This window comes from Palaemon carinicauda, chromosome 36 (genome assembly GCF_036898095.1).
Source record: "Palaemon carinicauda isolate YSFRI2023 chromosome 36, ASM3689809v2, whole genome shotgun sequence".
Taxonomy (NCBI): domain Eukaryota; kingdom Metazoa; phylum Arthropoda; class Malacostraca; order Decapoda; family Palaemonidae; genus Palaemon; species Palaemon carinicauda.
Window position 1 is genome coordinate 30,403,113 of NC_090760.1, and position 19,722 is coordinate 30,422,834.

Sequence of the window (19,722 nt, forward strand, 5' to 3'; positions counted from 1 at the left end):
AAATATCCGACTGGCTTTGTGAACAAGGAGACACCCCAATACTTATGATGCCCTCAAAACATACCTTCTGCAACAGTACTCGCTGTCGCCAGCCGCCTGTATTGCAAAGCTTTTTCCGCTCTCTCAACAACCGTTGGGGGACCAAAGGGCTTCGCTCGCAATCAGGGAAATGACCAGTATCACTCGCCTGCAACATGCCGCAGACAGCTCTCCTCGTGAGGTGATCCTATTTCGTGCCCTGTGGATACGCTGTTTACCCAAACTTGTTCGCGCTGCCATACCCAATGTCGATAGTTTACCCATAAAGGACTTGATGACCAAAGCCGATGCCCTTATGGACAGCCCCTTCACGACTTTCAAGACCTCCATCAACGCCTCCACTCCTGACAAAGAGGACGCCTATTCAACGTCAACCGAAGCTGACGTGATTGCCGTGGGACATACATGCCTACCCCGTGACGTGCCAAAGCGGCGACAAAGCCACCCACCACCCACCACTCGCTCGCGCCCCAACCAACGACTTCTACAGCCACTTACTGCCTCCCATCGGCCCCCGTTTTTTACTACTACCACAACAGATTCGGGGCAGCTGCGAAGAAATGTGCCAAGGTTGTCAGAAGCCAAAAAACGTGTAAGTATGCCATCGCTCGTGGTGGTGGCCTCCCATGGTTCTAATCTTTACTTTATACATGATGCAGGAACGGGCGTGTGATTTTTGGTAGACACGGGTGCTTGTCGTTCTCTTTTGCCAAGGGAACTCTTCAGGACACGACGTAGTCTGTCTACGTCTGCCGACGTCCGCCTGGTAGCTGCTAACGGATCTGTGATACCCACCCACGGTTACGAGAGCCTCACATTATCGTTTGGAAAGGGTAAATTTAATTGGAAGTTTCTCGTTGTTGGGGTCACGTTGCCAATCCTCGGTGCAGATTTCCTCTCTTATTTCCACCTTTTGGTCGATGTCCACCACCGATGATTGGTCAAAACAGACTCGTACTTATTGACACCTCTTCAACCCGGCCCCTCCAAACTCGCTCTCCACATCAGCGCACCCACGGATGCCTATGCCCACCTCCTCACATCGTACCCAGAAGTTTTCCGTCCAGAACTTCGCCAAACGCCCACGGCTCCTGCCAAGCACGGTATTTATCACCATATCAAGACAATAGGACCCCCAGTCTTCGCGAAATTCAGACGTCTGGCTCCGGAACGATTGGCAGCCGCCAAACAGACGTTCGCCAAAATGGAGGAAATGGGCCTTTCTTAAAAGGCTTCCAGCCCATGGTCATCACCCTTACACATCGTTCTGAAGAAAGACGGCTCTCTCCGTCCGTGCAGGGATTACAGGCGCCTGAACATGCAAATAAAACCGGATCACTACCCCCTCCCAAATATCGCCGACGTGACCTCCTAACTGCACAAAGCGAAGGTTTTCTCCTCGCTCGACCTCCTGAAGGGTTATTATCAGGTGCCTATGAACCCAGAAGACATCCCAAGACCACCATCACCACTCCGTTTGGTACATACAACTTCAATTACTCCTGTTTTGGCCTTCGTAATGCTTGGGTCACTTTTCAACGTCTCATGGATGGCATCTTAGGGGACCTCCCCTACTGTGTATGTTTTGTGGACGACGTACTTGTGTTCTCTTCCTCAAAAGAGGAAAACCTCCGTCACCTGTGCATCGTGCTCGACCACCTGCGACAAAACGGCTTTGTAGTCCGGTACGACAAGTGTACCTTTGGTGCCAACGAAGTGTCGTTCTTAGGGCACTGCATCCCTCCTGAAGGAGTCCATCCACTCCCTGAGGAGGTAGGAGCCATTCAGAACTTCCCCATGCCCTCGACCATCAAAGCTCTGCAGGAATTCTTGGACATGATCAACTATTATCACCATTTTCTGCCAGCCATTGCCGCCACTCTTGCTCCCCTTTACGCCTCCCTCTAGGGCAAGCCAAAGGACCTGAAGTGGGTTCCCCTTCAAGAAGCGGCCTTCTGCAATGTAAAAAAGGCCCTTTTAGCTTCTGCAGCTCTCACTTTTCCTATCCCACATCCCCCTGTCCTTCTCTCCACCGATGCCAGCGACATGGCTATTGGTGCAGTACTCGAGCAGGTGGTCAACGGCTTGCCCCGTCCATTGGTCTTCTTCAACAGAAAACTATCCAAGGCAGAGTCGGGTTATTCTACCTTTGATCGCGAATTGGTGGCAGTGCACTTGGCTGTCTGTCACTTTCGCCATTTCTTAGAAGGTACGCCCTTCGTCATTTGCACATACAAAATTCCTCTGGTGCACGCCTTCACTCGACAGTCTGACGCCTGGTCTGCCCCTCAACGCCGATATCTCTCAGCCGTGGCTGAATAAAATTGCACCCTTCAATACGTCACTGGAAAAATGAATCCCGTTTTTCGATGCTCTGTCAAGAAACACATTGGCTGCCGTTCAACTGGGATTGGATTACAACGCCTTGGCTGAAGCCCAATGACAGGATCCAGAGTATCAAGCATGTAGGACATCCTGCAAATCTTTCCGTTGGGAAGACATCCCCCTCAACGACTCCAACACCACCCTCCTCTTGTCGTCAGTACTAGTAGACCTCGACCTTGGATACTTGTTCCCATGCGCAGGCAGGTGTTTGATTTCATTCACGGCTTTTTACATCCCTCGTGCCGTTCTACTGCACAGGGTGTTGAAGACGAAGTTCATTTGGAACGGCATTACTAAGGATGCAAAGGATTGGGTCCATGCCTGTACTTCTTGCCAAACTTCCAAAGTACATCGACACAGATCCAGGAGTGGGCACCTTTCCTCAACCTCAGCGTCTTTTCGCCCACATTCACGTCGAAGTTGTAGGCCCCCTACCCACATCACAAGGACATCATTACCTGTTTACCGTCATCGACCACTCCACTCGTTGGCCTGAAGCCATTCCCATGGAAACTGCAACGTCCGCCTCATGTACATCTGCCTTACTCTCTGGATGGGTTGCTAGATTTTGTATCCCTGAGCATATTACTTCTGACAGGGGTACCACTTTCACCTCTCAATTGTGGACATCCTTAGCGAATCTCTTGGGCATCACCCTACATCAGACAACTGCCTACAACCCTGCTGCCAATGGAATGGTTGATTGTTTTCATCGCACCCTCAAAGCAGTTTTGATGTCCGCTGCAAGGATTTCAACTGGTTTACTTAGCTTCCCTGGGTCCTCCTGGGACTAAGGACCACTCCTAAAGACGTCCTAGACGTCTCGACAGCTGAAATGGTGTGTGGCGACCCGTTGGTCGTCCCTGCCGAATTTTTTCCTTCTGCAACCTCCTCCGACAATCTCCAGCGCATAGGTCATGTCGTGGGAAAATTTACTCCATGCAGCCAGACTTACAAGCCCTCAGCGAAGAATCACATACCGACAGACTTGCACTCTGCAACGCATGTCTTCCTATGCAACGACACTAGCAAGCCAACGCTAACGTCCCCTTACACGGGCCCTTTCCTTGTGATCCGACGCAGTCCAAAAGCATTCCTACTAAACATTCGCGGCAAAGAAGTCTGGGTCTCCATTGATCGTCTAAAACCTGCTTATCTCCTGCCAGGTGACCCGCCTACAGGTCGCCTCTCTAGATCATGGCGCCCTATCTAACATGTACAGTATGTCCTTTTTAGGGGGGGAGCCATGTACCAACCGTGTGTCACATGATCGTACTTAGTAACGACATTTCAATTTTTTTATGTATTATGCTTGTATCTCCCCTCGCACTGATAAGAACCTGAAATAACATGTCTGTTTTTCTCACCGTTAACTGTCAACCGGTGAGCTTTTCGGTTGAACATGAAATAGCCTGTTATGTTTTGTATGCCCTTTTTGCCTGAGGTTTATGTATGTATAAACGAGTGTTCTGTAATAAAGTTTACTCAGTTGCTTTCATCCTGCCTTTGAATCACAACCTTCTCTCGGCTCGTCACACATCACAAGGGTGGAAACTAGGCATTGTTCCTCCAATTTACATGAAGGAACCAAAACAAAAATCTGGCAACTACTGACCTTTGTGTTTAGCTTCAGTGCCCTGCAGAATTTTTTAATCAATTATATAGATTCAGTAGTAGAACCTATAGAAAAAAACAATCTTTGGATAGACAGCCAAGGTGGATTTAGACAAAAGAGATCATGAGTGACAAATCTGTTGAAATTTTTCCACATGTTTAGCATTTATGACCAAAGCAGGGTGATAGACATTATATTCCTAGATTTTCAAAAGACTTTTGACAAAGTTCCTCATAATAAATTAATGGTCAAAATTAGAGCACTAGGCATTATTGACAAGCCAGCTGAATAGATCGAAGATTGGCTATTAAACAAAAAAAGAGAGTTGTATTCAATGAAGAAGCTTCGGTATGGGCAATTGTTACAAGCAGAGTACCTCAAAGTTGAGTCTTTGGCCAATTACTATCTGTGATTTATATCAACGACATAGATTTAGGATTAACTAGTAGAATAGGCAAATTTGCCAACGATACTAAACTAGGCATAAATGCTGTGAACTCAGAAGACGTAGAAGCCTTAAGGACGGATCTAATGTAGCTAGGAGAAAGTCCAGAAAAGGGAAAATGCCTTTCAAGTGTGGGAAATGTAAAGTCATGCAAATAGGTTATAGTAACCCACAATCAGATCACTCACTGCTGGGTAATGAAATAGAAAGTGTGGACCAGGAGGAAGATCTCGGTGTGAAGGTTTAATTTTTCTTTTATTTTCATTTATTTTTTTTTTTGTTAGCGAAATCCAGAGAGAGAGAGAGAGAGAGAGAGAGAGAGAGAGAGAGAGAGAGAGAGAGAGAGAGATAGAGAGTGTGTATGTGTGTCAGCGAGTGAAATGTAGTTAGTGTATCGATTGTTTGTTGTGAGAAAGACTGTTGGTATAAGTGAGGTTGTTTGTCTATGTTTTTAGCTAGGTTAGGACAGTGGTGAATGTCTTGGGCGAATGCTTTTTTCGATTTACTGCAGCTAGAGGCAGTTGTGTGTATGAATAGTGGATTATCATTTTTATTCTTTTACCAGCGTGGAAGTGTTTGTTTATTTCAGCAGCTGTAATTCCTCCTTTGGACTTCTTTTGGAGACTGCTTGTATGCGGATTTATGATTTTAGACCCTGCTAGTATCAGGACTTGGAACTGACTGCTCTTTTGAATTTGGATACAATCGGTAACGAATGCCTGTTTGAAGGAATTTTCTCTGAATGATGATGATGATGACGATGATGATGGTGATGACGACCCATTGACTGCCAAGAGTCTACTTTTCCATAGATTGCTTCACTCACCACTTAATAAAAGTGCTCAGTGTAGTGGGAAAGGTTACCGTTTTGCCACTGAGCTGTGTCAGTGTGCCATTAATTAAGACTGTTCTGTTCATTTGGACGAGTGTCTGTCTCCTTATATATACATATAATTATTACATATGGGTTGTGATCTATTTTAGGTTTCAGTTTTGTGTGTTTTTTTTTTTATCTATATTGAATGTGGCTGTTTTTCTATGTTGAATGTTACGTTTATGGTTTGATCAATGTTGTTTGTTATAAATAAATAGGAACGATTTCCATTTGTATTTGGCATATAAACAATGTACAAACGAGCTACAAGCAAGGGGTGTTCTCTACAACGTTCACAGTGTCACACACAGGTGACGTTCATAAGTCATGGTTCTCTATCTCCTCCCAAGTCTTGATCGGCTAGGAAGAGACTGATTAAGTTTGAACAGTAATTAACTGGGTCATTGAGTTTAAAATGGGAAACCTTCACTGAACAGCCTGATAGTTCTGTAAATCATACTGATAAATGAATGTAATGAGGATGGTAATATGACATCTAATCTAATAACAGGTTGATCAAACATTCTTCAAACTAGTCAAGTTACACAAAGCAATAATTACACTGATGAAAGTAATGCAATGTCTGATTATATATCAGGTCGATCGAGCATTCTATGACATTGGACATAGACATGTTAAGCATGAGATGAAAAATCATAGTCTTCATGCCATTTGGGCGTTTTGACAGACCTGGATGGCCGGCCCACGGCGAGACCAGTTGGTGGGATGGCGTTGAAGGTCTGACACGACTTGGTGTTGCTGGTGGGGACAGTGGAGTTTGGTCATTTGGCGTTGTGTGTATAAGCTGGCGAGTGTGGTTGGCCGGCTTTACAGGCGTGAGTGGGGGAGGTTGATCGACTGATGTTGGGTAATGTCGGTCAGCCAGCAGCTGTGGTTGGTCAGCAGGCGGGTCTGGCGGTGTTGATACGTGTCGGTTAGTCTCCTTCGGCTTGGTCGGGGCCACGCTTGCGGGTGGTTGAAGGGGTATGCCACCATAGGTTATATTTTGCGGCTCTGTCGGGGTCGTAACCGGTGTGAACTCTCTCAGGAATTTCCGATTGCGCAGCGATACTCGGCCCGAGCCATCAACCTTTACCACGTACTGGTCGTACTGCCTTACCTCGACGACTGTCCCGGTCCTGTCCCATTTGGTGGGATGTGGGCCAGTTTGATTCTGGATGCGAACATGGTCACCAACCCGTAGGGGTGGCAGACGGCGAGTGTGTTGTGACCAAGTGTCCATCATGCGGACATGGAGCTTGCGTAGGGCTTCTTCCCTGGATGTCAGGGTTTCGCGCCATGTGGTGTGGCGGTTGTACTTCCCAGGAAGGATAGGGATGAGATCGCGGATCGGGTGACCGAAGAAACACATGGCTTGGGAGATTCTTGTGACTGGGTCTGGAGTGTTCCTGTACTGGAGGACTGCTTTCTGAACGGCATCTGTGTCTAGGTCTCCATTTGTCCCCGTGTTGTTAGTAATCAGGCGCTTCATCGTTTTTATTCCGATTTCCGCTCGGCAATTTCTGTTTGGAAATGCTACTGATGACAGTCGGTGGTGGACACCCCAGTCTCTCAAGAACCCACATGTTTTGGTTGCCGTGAATTCTGGCCCACCATCGCTGGCAAGTTCCTCAGGAATTCCGTACGTGACGAATGCACGGCGCAGGTTGTTAATTAGTCCTTTGTCACCACTGTTAGACTTTGATATAAGTGGCCAGTTCGAGTATCGGTCCACAATTACCAGGTAGTGGGCGCCCTTGTGAGAGAAGTAGTCGGCACACATTGACTGGAATGGGTAAACAGGCAAGACGGGTGGGGTAGGGGGGGGCGGATGGTTCGGAGGGAGCCATGCGGTGGCAATCCTCACAGTTATCTCTAGTCGCCTGTATGTCTGCGGTAATGCCTGGCCAGTACACTGATGCCTCTGCACGAGCAGTCATCATGGAAACACCCTGATGTGCCGAATGTAATGCGGATAGGACACCCTGGCGCAAGCACATTGGGATGATAACACGATATTTGAACAATGCGACACCGTCGAAGGTGATGAGCTAGTTCCGTAGGTGGTAGTACGCACGGAGGTGTTGTGGCATGTCATCTTTTGATGTCGGGAACCCATGTTCGATGAGCTCTGTGAGCGCGTGAAGGGCGGGATCGCTTGCTGTAGATTCCCGTACACGGTCCCAGGTGACCGCTGGAAGGAAATCTAGGGCTGTGAGGTATGCGGGCTCTTCAATTGTGCATGTGTCACAGTCCCTCATGCGTATACCGGTAAGGATATCGTTGTGGACCGACGGTATGGAGTGGTCGTAGACTGATGCATTGTCGTCAGGGAGATACAGTTTTTCTGGGTTGGTGTCGCCTCTTGGATGACGTGAAATGGCATCAGCTGCTTTGTTGCGCATCCCTGGCACGCATACGATACGGAAGCGGTAGCGCAGTGTCTTCTCCTTTAGGTTGCGCTGGCGGGGATTCGGGATGTCATCCAGGGATCGGTTCCCCAACACCTTTAATAGTGGCTTGTGATCTACTGCAATGACCAGGTTTGAGCAGCCGAGGACAAAGTAGCGTGATTTGTCAAAGGCATCGGCTACCGCCAGGGCTTCCCCCTCTATCGCAGCATACCTGGATTCGGCTGGGTGCGTGAAACGACTCCCGACTAGGGTCACCTTCCAACCTTCGCGGCAGCAGAATGGCTTGTCTGTTGGGCATTGGCAATGTTTTTGGAACAGCCAGAATCCGATGCCTTCTTTAGACCAATCGGTCGCAAGGCATGTCGGCTTGGTTTTGTCGAAGATGCGCACCCCGTTGGTAACTTCATCTACAATGGCCTCTTTAGATGCTTGGAATGCGCTTTCAAGATTGTCGGTCCACGTAAATGCCTTGTCGGGTTTCAGTAGCTCGCGGAACGGGAGCATGCGCTCAGCCATACTGAAAGCATAAGACACTTGGTTTACTAGGCCAAACCACGATCGAGCGTCGGTAATGTTCTTCGGGCGTGGGAAGTCTGATATTGCCTGCAGGTATTTTGCACAAGGGCGCACACTGTCCATTGAGATGGTTAAGCCGGCGAATTCTACCTCGCGACAGCCAAACAAAAATTTGTCGTGATGCCGTTTCTCCCACAGACGTCGAGCCAAGTGACTACCTGGTAGAAGCTTTCCTCAATAGTGTCGGCCCACAGTAATGTGTCATCAACGCATTTCGTCATGTCACGGACGTCGGATACTATCTCATCATATCGCCTTGAGTAGCCATCGCCTGACGCGGCATAGCCTTGTGGGGCGACACAGTATCGATATCTGCCCCAGGGTGTGATAAAGGTGGTCATATGGCGGTCCTCCTTGTGCAGTGGTACACTGTGGTATCCATTCCAGGCATCGAACACTGTTTTTAGTTTCCCCGGTGGGACACAACTGGCCTGATGAAAGGGCGATTGGGTGTGGTGTGTTTCACGAGTGGCATGAGCATTGAGAGCCTGAAGGTCTACCGTCCTTCTAGGCTTCCCCGTCTTCTTGGCGCAGACTACCATTCTGTGGCACCATGTCACCGGTTCTTCTACGGGCACTAGCTCGATAACTCCCATTTTGACGTCTTGGTCCAGACCTGCTTTCACGGTTTCTTGCCAGTGTAACGCTACTGGAATGGGGGTGTGATGGGCAACGGGCTTAGCATCTGAGTCAACCATCAAGCGCATTGGTGGGCCCGCCATCATGGGCAGGGGCTGGTGGACGCACGTGTTGAATGTGCTGGCGGCATAAAGTTCCTTCAGGTAATGTTGAATGGCCTCCCTGTCACCTTCTGTGGCCGGCATGGGGATAGACGTAGGTTTAGGTGTGGGCGCCGTGCGCCGAGGACAATTGCATTGAGATGTCACGCCATTGTCACATGTATCATTTTGCGGTGTACAATTGTCTGTGGTTGCTGCACTGCATGACATCTCACCCAGTGTGGGGAAATCCTTGGAGATTATGCCAAGATCGACGCAGGTGCTGCGTGACAAGAATACTCTGTCAGTCGAATCCGTGACATACACTATTTGCCGAGATTTGGTTTGCGGATCTCCGGCGTGTGTTCCGCAGAATCGGACGATGGCTGCCCCTAAGATACGGATATCTTGTTTATTCGCAGCCTTCATTCTTATCGAGACCGGGAGCAGGTCCGCGGTCGTCAGGCCCATCTGCTCGATAACGTTAACCCCGACCAGACAACTCTGGCAACCGGTGTCGGCCATGGCAGGGAGTGTTGCAGGTCTTGCGCGCTTGACCAGTCTGAATCCCAGGGCGAGGTAATCCCCTGCATGGATGCTGAGTCAGAGGTTTATGAACGGCTGCGGTTGGGAGTTCCGCCTGAGCCATCTGTCGCACATGTTGTTATACAGGTGGTGATCTAGTGCTAGCAACTGTTCACCGTCGATCGTTCGGATATCTGACATGGCACACAACTCTACGAATGCTGCCGTCTGTTCGTCGCATGCGTCTGTGTTGGCAGATTCAGCCGCCGATTTACTCCGGCACATTCGCTCTATGTGGTTATTGCGATTACATTTGCGGCACTTTCTACTGTAAGCCGGGCACTCAGTCTTCCTGATTCGCCAGGGCGCATTCTTGCCATGGCCCTTCTTACCACAGTACCCGCAAACACCATCACTTGCATCCGTTTGACGTGCATCACCCCTGTTTACCGCGTTTTGGCGCTTGATGCAGCGATAGGAGCTGGTGACAGCCTTCGCGCCATGACTGTGGGTGTCCAGCAATCAGGACGCAGACTGCTTACCAGACTCTTTCGCTTCGATGAACCTGATCGTTTCCTCCAGCGACATCTCCTGCCGCTGGTCGCTAAGTAGATCCAGCTGGATGTCCTGGTCAGCGATACCTCGTGCAAGCACATCTTTGATCACGTCGTCCGCAAAGTTTACGCTTAGTCCACATATGCACCTCCTGACGTATTTGCACGTGTTTGCTTGGGCCTTCACGCGGGCATGAAATGCCCGTATTGGTTCCTCGCGGCCCTGTCACATGTTTGAGAGAGCCGCCCGCGCCACCATTGCGTTCTCCCCGCGCACCGCGAGGGCTTTTATCACACTAAGCACCACATCCTCCGATTCGCCTACCAGGCTCCTCCCCGCGCCGCTGGTGATGTCCTTGCGTAGGCTCTCCTCACAACATTCAAGGAGCTGTACCACAACATCATCACCTTCGAGCCCGGTTCTCTTGCGGTATTCGCCCCAACGAGTTAGGAAATAGTCCCACTCCCCACTCGTGCCGGCCGCTGATATCGTTGGGCACTTAAGTTTTTCAACCTTGGTGCTTGGCGGTTGGTATTGAGCTACTGGGCCCTGGGCATGAGTCGTTGTGTGTGCGTTCAGGAGCGCTGCGGTAATGATGGGCTCTGTGGATGCCTCGGTTCGATAGGTGCATCCAGGCACTGGGCAACCAATGCTTTGTAAGGCCATTTTGCTGCTTATCACTGTGAACTACCTACTACGGAATTACTGACAGAGTGAATCACTTTAATCAATGTAAACCATTTGAGTACTACTGACCTTTTGAGTACTTTTTGCTGTAATCACGTTCTCCACAGGTTTGCGGGTTTGTTCATATCGTGGTGTAGGGACACACAATCCGGTAGATCTAGTAACAGACTTAACTTTAATACACAGCAACACTGTTCTTGACAATTCCCGGTTGCATTAGATTCAAGTCCGTTCACTTTTGTTATGGGCACGTTTAGTTTACCCTTGGCTGGCACTAGTCACCACATTATCACTCAGCTCGTTGCATCACTTATAATAATGTCTTTTAACAATGACTTCTCCCTCGGATCGTTTGTACATAAATAGGAACGATTTCCATTTGTATTTGGCATATAAACAATGTACAAACGAGCTACAAGCGAGGGGTGTGCTCTACAATGTTCACAGTGTCACACACAGGTGACGTTCATAAGTCATGGTTCTCTAATAATTGTAGTTTTAAGAATTATAGTTTAATGATAAATTATGTTATTAGGATATTTGAATGTTGTTGGTTATCGTATTAAGTGTTTTTAGTTTATAAGGAATATAATATTAAGGTTATGTTTTGTTTTGATTTCCCTTCTGTCTAAGAGTCCAGTTGATAACGTAAGCGGAAAGTTTGTGCTGAGGAGACATTTGTCAGCTAGAGTGATTCAAGGGTGTAGGAGTTGTTCTTGTGACATCACGCCACATCAGTATTACAATCAGCAAGAATTTAAATTTCACCAAAAAGAGCATAAAAGCTGAAAAGAAAGCACAAAAACCAATAGGTTACATAAAGAGAAAATTCAAATACAGAAACAAAGACACATCACTACTAAGACCCCATCTAGAACACGGGGTTCAATTCTGGGCTCCAAATATTCAGAAGCATATAGATACACTGGAAGCAGTACGAGCTATGGCCACCGAACTAGTTACAACGCTAAGGCAATTTGGATATAGACATAGGATGGAACGTTTTAACTTATTTGATCGACAAATTCGAAGACTAAGGGGACAGTTAATAGAGGGATACAAAATTCTAATAGGATACATGAAGAGAAAATTCAAATACAGAAACAAAGACACATCACTACTAAGACCCCATCTAGAACACGGGGTTCAATTCTGGGCTCCAAATATTCAGAAGCTTATGGATACACTGGAAGCAGTACGAGCTATGGCCACCGAACTAGTTACAACGCTAAGGCAATTTGGATATAGAACACGGAGTTCAATTCTGTGCTCTAAGTATTCAGAAGGGTACAGAGAGACTGGAAGCAGTGCAAACTAAGACCATCAAACTAGTTCCAACACCAGTACAAATTGGATATTGACGGAGGATTGACCGTTTGAACTTATTTAATCTACAAACTCGACTAGTACGGGGACAGTTAATAGAGGCTTTAAAAATTCTTAAAGGAATAACAAATGTAGATTACGACAATTTATTCACACAGAGAACAAATCCAGTGCAGAAGTTACGGATACAAAATTAAATTGAAAAGATACAACAGCACTTAAAATAGATTTCTTTTACATACAAAATAGCAAATACATGGAATAGACTTCCAGCGGATAAATTAGCAGTAACACGGTCAACGAGGTCAAGAATAAGTTAGACGAGATCATAAGAACTTTCTAAATGATAGAACTAAATCGGTTTACCAAAGAGCAAATGGAGTCTCCGCGGATGGACTAAAAAGTCTTTGAAACATCCAAAATCCTCGTAACTTCTCTCTCTCTCTCTCTCTCTCTCTCTCTCTCTCTCTCTCTCTCTCTCTCTCTCTCTCTCTCTCTCTCTCTCAATGTTCCAAGTATTTAGAAAAATAGACAGGAAGTAGTGCAAACAAAGGCCACCAAAGTAGTTCCAGCACTAAGACAATTTGGATATAGACGGAGGATGAAACGTTTGAACTCATTTGATCTACAAACTCGTCGACTAAAGGTATTCAAAATTGTTAAAGGAGTCTCAAATGTACACTTCATGCTTAGCACAAACTAGTACAAGTGTAACGGATACAAACTGGAATGTAAAAGCTATAACACAACTCAATATGGTAATTTCTTTACATACAAAAGAGCAAATACATGGAGCAGACTTCCAGCGGATGTAGTGGACAGTAACACGGTAAACGAATTCAAGAATAAGTTTAACAAGATCATAAAAACTCTCTAAACGTCTAATTCGCTCAACCCAGGAGCAAATGGAATCTCCGCTAATGGACTAAAAAGTTTTGGGATATCGAAAACCCTAATAACTCCTTATAAATCTCTCTCTCTCTCTCTCTGTCTCTCTCTCTCTCTCTCTCTCTCTCTCTCTCTCTCTCTCTCTCTCTCTCTCTCAATGCAGTCATATATTCCTTCGCGGTTCTTCTCTCTTTATCTCTCACTCTTTCTCTCTTCTCTCTCTCTCTCTCTCTCTCTCTCTCTCTCTCTCTCTCTCTCTCTCTCCTCTCTCTCTCTCTCTCTCATTGTATGCGACATATCTCTTCATCGTACCTCTCTCTTTCCTTCTTCTCTCACTCTTTCGCTACCTCTTCTCTCTCTAATTGTAAGTGATTCACTCCATCAGAGTTCTCTCTCTCTCTCTCTCTCTCTCTCTCTCTCTCTCTCTCTCATGTTTAATACAACATAATAGTTCGTAGCCCCTCTATCTCTATGGATATAATATAATTCTTCATAGGTCTCTCTCTCTCTTTATCTTTTTATTGTATCTGATATATTTCTTTATAGTACCTATCCTTCCCTCTGTCTTTTGCTCGCATTGCTCGTGACATGTTTCTTTTGCTGCTGATGACATTTGTCTTAACAATTCCTTTCTTGCTTGTGGTGCGGGTGACATATTCTTTTTTGCCCTCTTTAATTGCTTGTGGAATATGTCTTCACAGACTCTCTCTCTCTCTCTCTCTCTTCCAATGAATTTAAAGTAACACTTCATTGCCCTTCTCTCTCTCTCTCTCTCTCTCTCTCTCTCTCTCTCTCTCTCTCTCTATTACCATGGAACATAATTAATCAGGATTCCTCTTATTTTGTCTTGTTTCGTGAGCCCTGTTTCTTCATAGCTCTCTCTCTCTCTCTCTCTCTCTCTCTCTCTCTCTCTCTCTCTCTCTCTCTCTCTCTCTCTCTCTCTCTCTCTCTCTCTCTCATTAAGTATTTCAACATATTACTTTAACAAGGTCTAATCAATGAGAAGGAGAGTATTATGTATGTAACTTGGAAGTTATATACATGTCTTATGTAACAACAATGCTTACTTAACATCATAGTTTTACAGATATTTAATAACGTCATTGTATCCGAAAGTTTATGAATCTGATTATGCAAAAGATTATAGATATTATTATTAGTACAATTTTTTTTTTATTTTCAGTAATAAAATAGAATTATCTTCCTAATCTATACTGTGATACTCGTTTATTTGTATTCGATTGCTTAGGCTTTATTATTGTCATTGATGCAGTCGTTCTAGAACACACTGTTAGAAAAAAAACCGTAATTTTAATCTGAAACTCTTCGTAAAAATATACAGTTCTCAACCGTATTTCATTGGAATACAGGCGACCGTAATTTTACCTTAGTTTGTTATTATCTTTTACGGGTTTGTAACCGTAATTTCACTCCTTCACATCAATATATCCGTTTTTAAAACGGTAAAAATCCTGGAATAAATGTTGCCAGACAATTGCCATTTTTAATGAAAATCTTTAACAGTGCAGATATATAGAACGCTTCACTGCTAATGAGAAAAAAATACAAGATTCGTCTTTCTTATAGCAACTAAGAATACAAAAATGGACGAAGAGAATAAAACACAAACGCTAGTAAAACCACAGCAATAGAAGTAAGTGAAACTTTGGTTCAAATGACATATCTTTGTTATTGGGTAACATACCCCGCAGCAATTGAGACGAAAATTTGATATTCATATGAATTTTACCTTATCATTACAAGGCAAGCAACTCCTTAGCTCAAAGGACATATAACTACACGAAGAACTTGGGCAGGATATGCAGATTCATCCTTGATGACACGTCTTCCAGTAACTCACCTTAACTAGAAGCAAGGAGTCAAGTCACCTTTAATGAATTTACAATATACTCTATTAATCTTTTTTTGTACATTTTACATAAGTTTGATTATTATTATTATTATTATTATTATTATTATTATTATTATTATTATTATTATTATTATTATAATTATAATTATAATTATAATTATAATTATAATTATAATTATGATTATAATTATCATTATCATTATCATTATCATTATCGTTATCGTTGTCGTTGTCGTTGTCGTTGTTGTTGTTGTTGTTATTTTCATTGTTATTGTTATTGTTATGATTGCTGTTTTTGTTATTGTAGTTGTTTTTATTGTTTTTATTATTGTTGTTGTTGTTGTTGTTTTTTTATTATTAATATTATTGACTTCAGCCCTAGTTGCAAAAGCACGATGCTATAAGCCCAATAGTTCAGGCAGAAAATGATAGGCCAGTGAAAAAAAGAAAAAAAAAAGGTAAATAAACCACATGTTAAATAAGGGACACCTGATATAAAATATTTTTAGAATAGTAACAATATTGAAAAAGGATCTCTCGAATATAAGCTATAAAGGCAGACTTTTATTAGTCTGTTCAACATAAAGACATTCGCTGCAAGTTTGAACTTTTGAGGTTCCACCGATTCAACTCCCTGATTAGCAAGATCATTCCATAGCTGGTCATAGCTGGAATAGAACTTCTAGATTACTGTGTGGTATTGAGCCTTAAGACAGAGAAGGCAAAGCAATAAGAAATAACTGCATACCTATTACAGCATTATTAGCAGGACGATACAGTCTTGGAAGATTTGAGTGCAAAGGATAGTCAGAATTATGAAAAATCTTATGCTTCATGCATAGATAACTAATTGAGTGAAGGTACAAGAAATTAATAATTAGATCAGGAATAAGTAATTAAATAAACCGCAAGTTCTTGTCCATCTACTGAAGATCAGAGAGAACAATACACGAAACTAGGCAGAATGAAAGAATTAAAAAAAATCTTCAAAATACATTGGCCACCGAAAATTTTCAATGACTTTCTCAGTAAGGCATTTTTTTTGTACAATTGAAGAAGAAACACAGAATGTGTCTCTCAAAAGGGAATTTGCTATTAAGTCTCACTTAGAATTTTAAGTCACAGATTTAAAGAAACATTATTAATGCAGAGATCTGGATGTCGAAGAACTATTATCCTCGACCAACTTACAATCATAATTTGAGTTTTGTTAAGATTCAGCTTATTGTCCCATAATTTCCACTATGCGCTAATTTTACCTAGGTTATTAAGGGATTCAGCAACCCCAGATCTACATTTAGGAAAATTAAAGCCAAGAGTGTAGTATGATCTGCATATGAAAAGATCTTATTTTGTAGGTCAGACTACATCTCATGTGTACATAGCATGAACAGTAATGAGCCAGGAACACTATCCCAAGGGACACCAGATATCTCATTTCTATATTCACAATCATATCCACCTCCAAAAATTTGCAATCAATTGATCAAGAATTCAATTATGAAGCTAAGAAAATAACCACCTACTCCAAACTGTTTGAGTTGGAAAACAAGGGTCTCATGATTAACACGGTAAAAGGCAGCACTAAAAGCAAGGCCAATCATTTGAACTTCCTTACCCCAGTTAAGGGATTTCTTTACAACATCACATGCTCCTAGGCTTTTACGAAAACCAGATTGTACACTAAGGAAGATATACCTATTTAGGTGTTTTACCAAAAGATAATGGGGGAGTTATGGAAACTGGGCAGTAATCATCTGGATTAGAGCTACCAAAATGCATTTACGTAATGGAGTAACATTACTAATTTCCAACATTTACAAATAGAACCTCTTCTTGCTAACTTGCAGAAAATAACAGATAATGTAGGAGCTAAGAAATCAGCAGTCTTCATAAAAGCAAAGGAAAAATACCATTTAGGTCTACACCTCCATAGACATCAAGGTCCACCAAGAGTGTTATAATTTCATATCACCCAAAAGCTAAACTAGTTGCTAAACATCAAGGTCCATCATGAGTGTTTTAAATTCACATCAACAAAAAGCTAAACTAGTTGGTTTAGCCTCAGGAAAATAGGAATGAGGAAGATCGAGTTTCTCATTACCCTGCTTACTGTCAAACACGTCAGCTAAAAGAGTGGCCTTTTCCTTTGGACAGGGATTGATATAGCCATCTAGTTTAAGCAAAGGAAGAACTGTTAGGTCTACACCAAGAACGTAGAATTAAGTGTGGCCCACCATTTATGCTCCTAGGTTGTACCTGAAAGGATTTCTTTTATTGTTAAATTGTATTCCTTTTCAGTTGAAGTATAAACTCTCCGTGCAACAACTCATAATTGAGTATAGTTATTGTAAGTCAAATCGAATCTGTTACCATTTCAAAGATGATAGGCTTTCTGCTTCTCCAAATAAGTACTTCTACATTCATCATTGAACCAGGATTTGACTTTCACTTGGCACTTTAGCGCATGAGAATTGATATGACAATCAATTAAGGTATCCAAATTGTCATTCAGTAGCACAAAAGACTCAAAACTTTAATACAATTGTGACCAATTCTAATTCAAAATATCCTCAAAATTACATTATATTCTGTTTCATACTTTATATAAATCTTACAAGAGTATGACACATCAGGGACAGGCTACTCAGTGTTAACTACTAATAAAAGGAAAAAAAAAATATGTTGAATTATTTGATGAAGTCTACTAACGCTAAACCTCAGTTTAATCCACCAACTACTTTGACTGCTTCAGATTTTGAAGGAACGATTGATTCTTGAGCCCAGGCACTCTTTGTATCAAGCCAGAGTCATCGACAATGGCATATGATTAGGGCATGTGGAACTTCAACTTAGAGGCATTCGTCAAATCAATATATCTTGCTCTGAGTCCAGAAAAATTGAAGTTTCTTTGAGCACATGATTCAAGCAATTTTTTTAAGTTGATAAAGAATTTAACTACTTACTCCCTGGCATTCAAAATACTGAAAGCAAGACTGATTAAGCTAATAGGTTAAGTCTTATAAAATACTGCTTGGCTACTCACAAACAACAGGCTGGTAAAATATTGGGCCAGTTTCCAGAAATACTGAAAAATTTCTCCCAATACTGGTACCTACTATTTACTGCTACTAAAAGGGGGAAGAATTAATCATCAATCACGCTTTCCTAACAAGTGGGACTTCTAATGTCATTGCATAAGGGCAACATGAGAACCTTAAATTTAATCTTCATTCGCACTGCTGTGAGATAGACATGTACACTTGAACTGGTCCAGCTGACCTCAAAGTATATCACACAAAGTCCACACTGACAGCATCTCATGGATCAGAAACAACAGCATTGTCTAACACTGTACATAACATATTTAAGTGTCAGAAAGGATTTACTCTGTGGAGGGGTTATCATCTTGGAAAATTATGTAAGTCAAAGAATGCAGGCCAAGGATGAGATGATTGGACACTTTACTCAGATATGTTGCTTTTCAGCAAGGGTGAAAACAGGTACCAAACTGGAGGTATTATCAGTGACCACAACATTGCATGGCATCTTCCGTGCAGTCACAAAAATCATTTAAGAAGATAAGGTACAAGCGGAATCTTGAGTGTCTGGAAGTTCACTGAGCTTCCTCGGACTTGAAGTTGCATAATCTGATGATCTTATGTTATTGCCTGCAACAGGAAGTTTCTATGACCTCTGCTCAGTATCAATGACCACAGCTTTGAATGAAATCTCCTGGGCAGTCACGAAGATTATTCTAGAACCTAAGGCACAAAGAGAAGCTTGAGTGACTTTGGAAGTTCCCCAAGCTAATGCAGACTTGAAGTTGCATAAACTGCTGGTCTTGCGTTATTACTTGAAACAGGAAGTTTCTATGGCCTCTGCTCACCAGACCACTGAAATATCTGAATTCTGTTGTGTCGGTCTGACTATAAATGACAGCTAGTAAGAGTGTTTTCAACTGTACATCATAGAATATCTGTGCTGTCCTGTTCTGATAAGCCATTAATTTTTGAAGCAGTATAAATCTTTCCCCATTGAGCGGGAAGAATGGCAAACTCCTCTGGAGTTATGCAGTTCAACAGTCATTGCAGCTAATATTCTGATACTTTTTAAGCCTGGTTTCTGATTGATGGACAATACAAGATCTCATTACCACAATGGAAAGGAATGTAAGTTCATCGGAGATGAGGCAGAGCACATACTACAAGAAGGGTTCATCAAACTCGTCAAGCTTAAGTAGTCGTCATGATGAGAGGAGTAAGAAACAGAATGGCAGTGGACTACTCCCTAACAATCAACCGTTTCACAAGCCTGAATGCAGACATAGTCCCAGCAATATTTGATATGACAGAGATGATCTTCATGTAGAGCTACATCAGCTCCATTGACCTGAAATCAGCATGCTACTAAATACATCTATTATTATTATTATTATTATTATTATTATTATTATTATTATTATTATTATTATTATTATTATTATTATTATTATTATTATTATTATTATTATTATTATTATTACATGGTAATCTACAATCCTAGTTGGAAAAGCAGGATGCTATAAACTCAGGGACCCCAACAGGGAAAAAAGCTCTAGGAATTGAAGAGAAAATGTACGTTGGTTTTTATGTGTGTTGATGACCATTTGAGTTTTTTCAGATCCTTTTGTCATTCCAAATGGAGTTGCCCATTCTCAGCTGATTCTGGACAGTATTATCCATACTGGAAGCTTGGAGGACTCCTTTGCCTATGTGGAAGACATCATATTTTGTAGCCCCTTTAAGGAAGAACATAAGGT

The 19,722-nt window shown here is 43.1% G+C and overlaps 1 protein-coding gene across 1 annotated transcript in view; it reads left to right on the plus strand.

Moving 5' to 3' along the window:
* The window catches only part of LOC137628548 (uncharacterized), a 29,352-nt gene extending 23,965 nt beyond the window's left edge, over window positions 1-5,387 (plus strand). Inside the window, exons 4-5 of the mRNA XM_068359699.1 lie at window positions 362-631; window positions 5,214-5,387. Of these exons, the coding sequence (XP_068215800.1) occupies window positions 362-631; window positions 5,214-5,387 (444 nt within the window). The remainder of the gene's footprint in view (window positions 1-361; window positions 632-5,213) is intronic.
* Window positions 5,388-19,722: the final 14,335 nt, after the last annotated feature.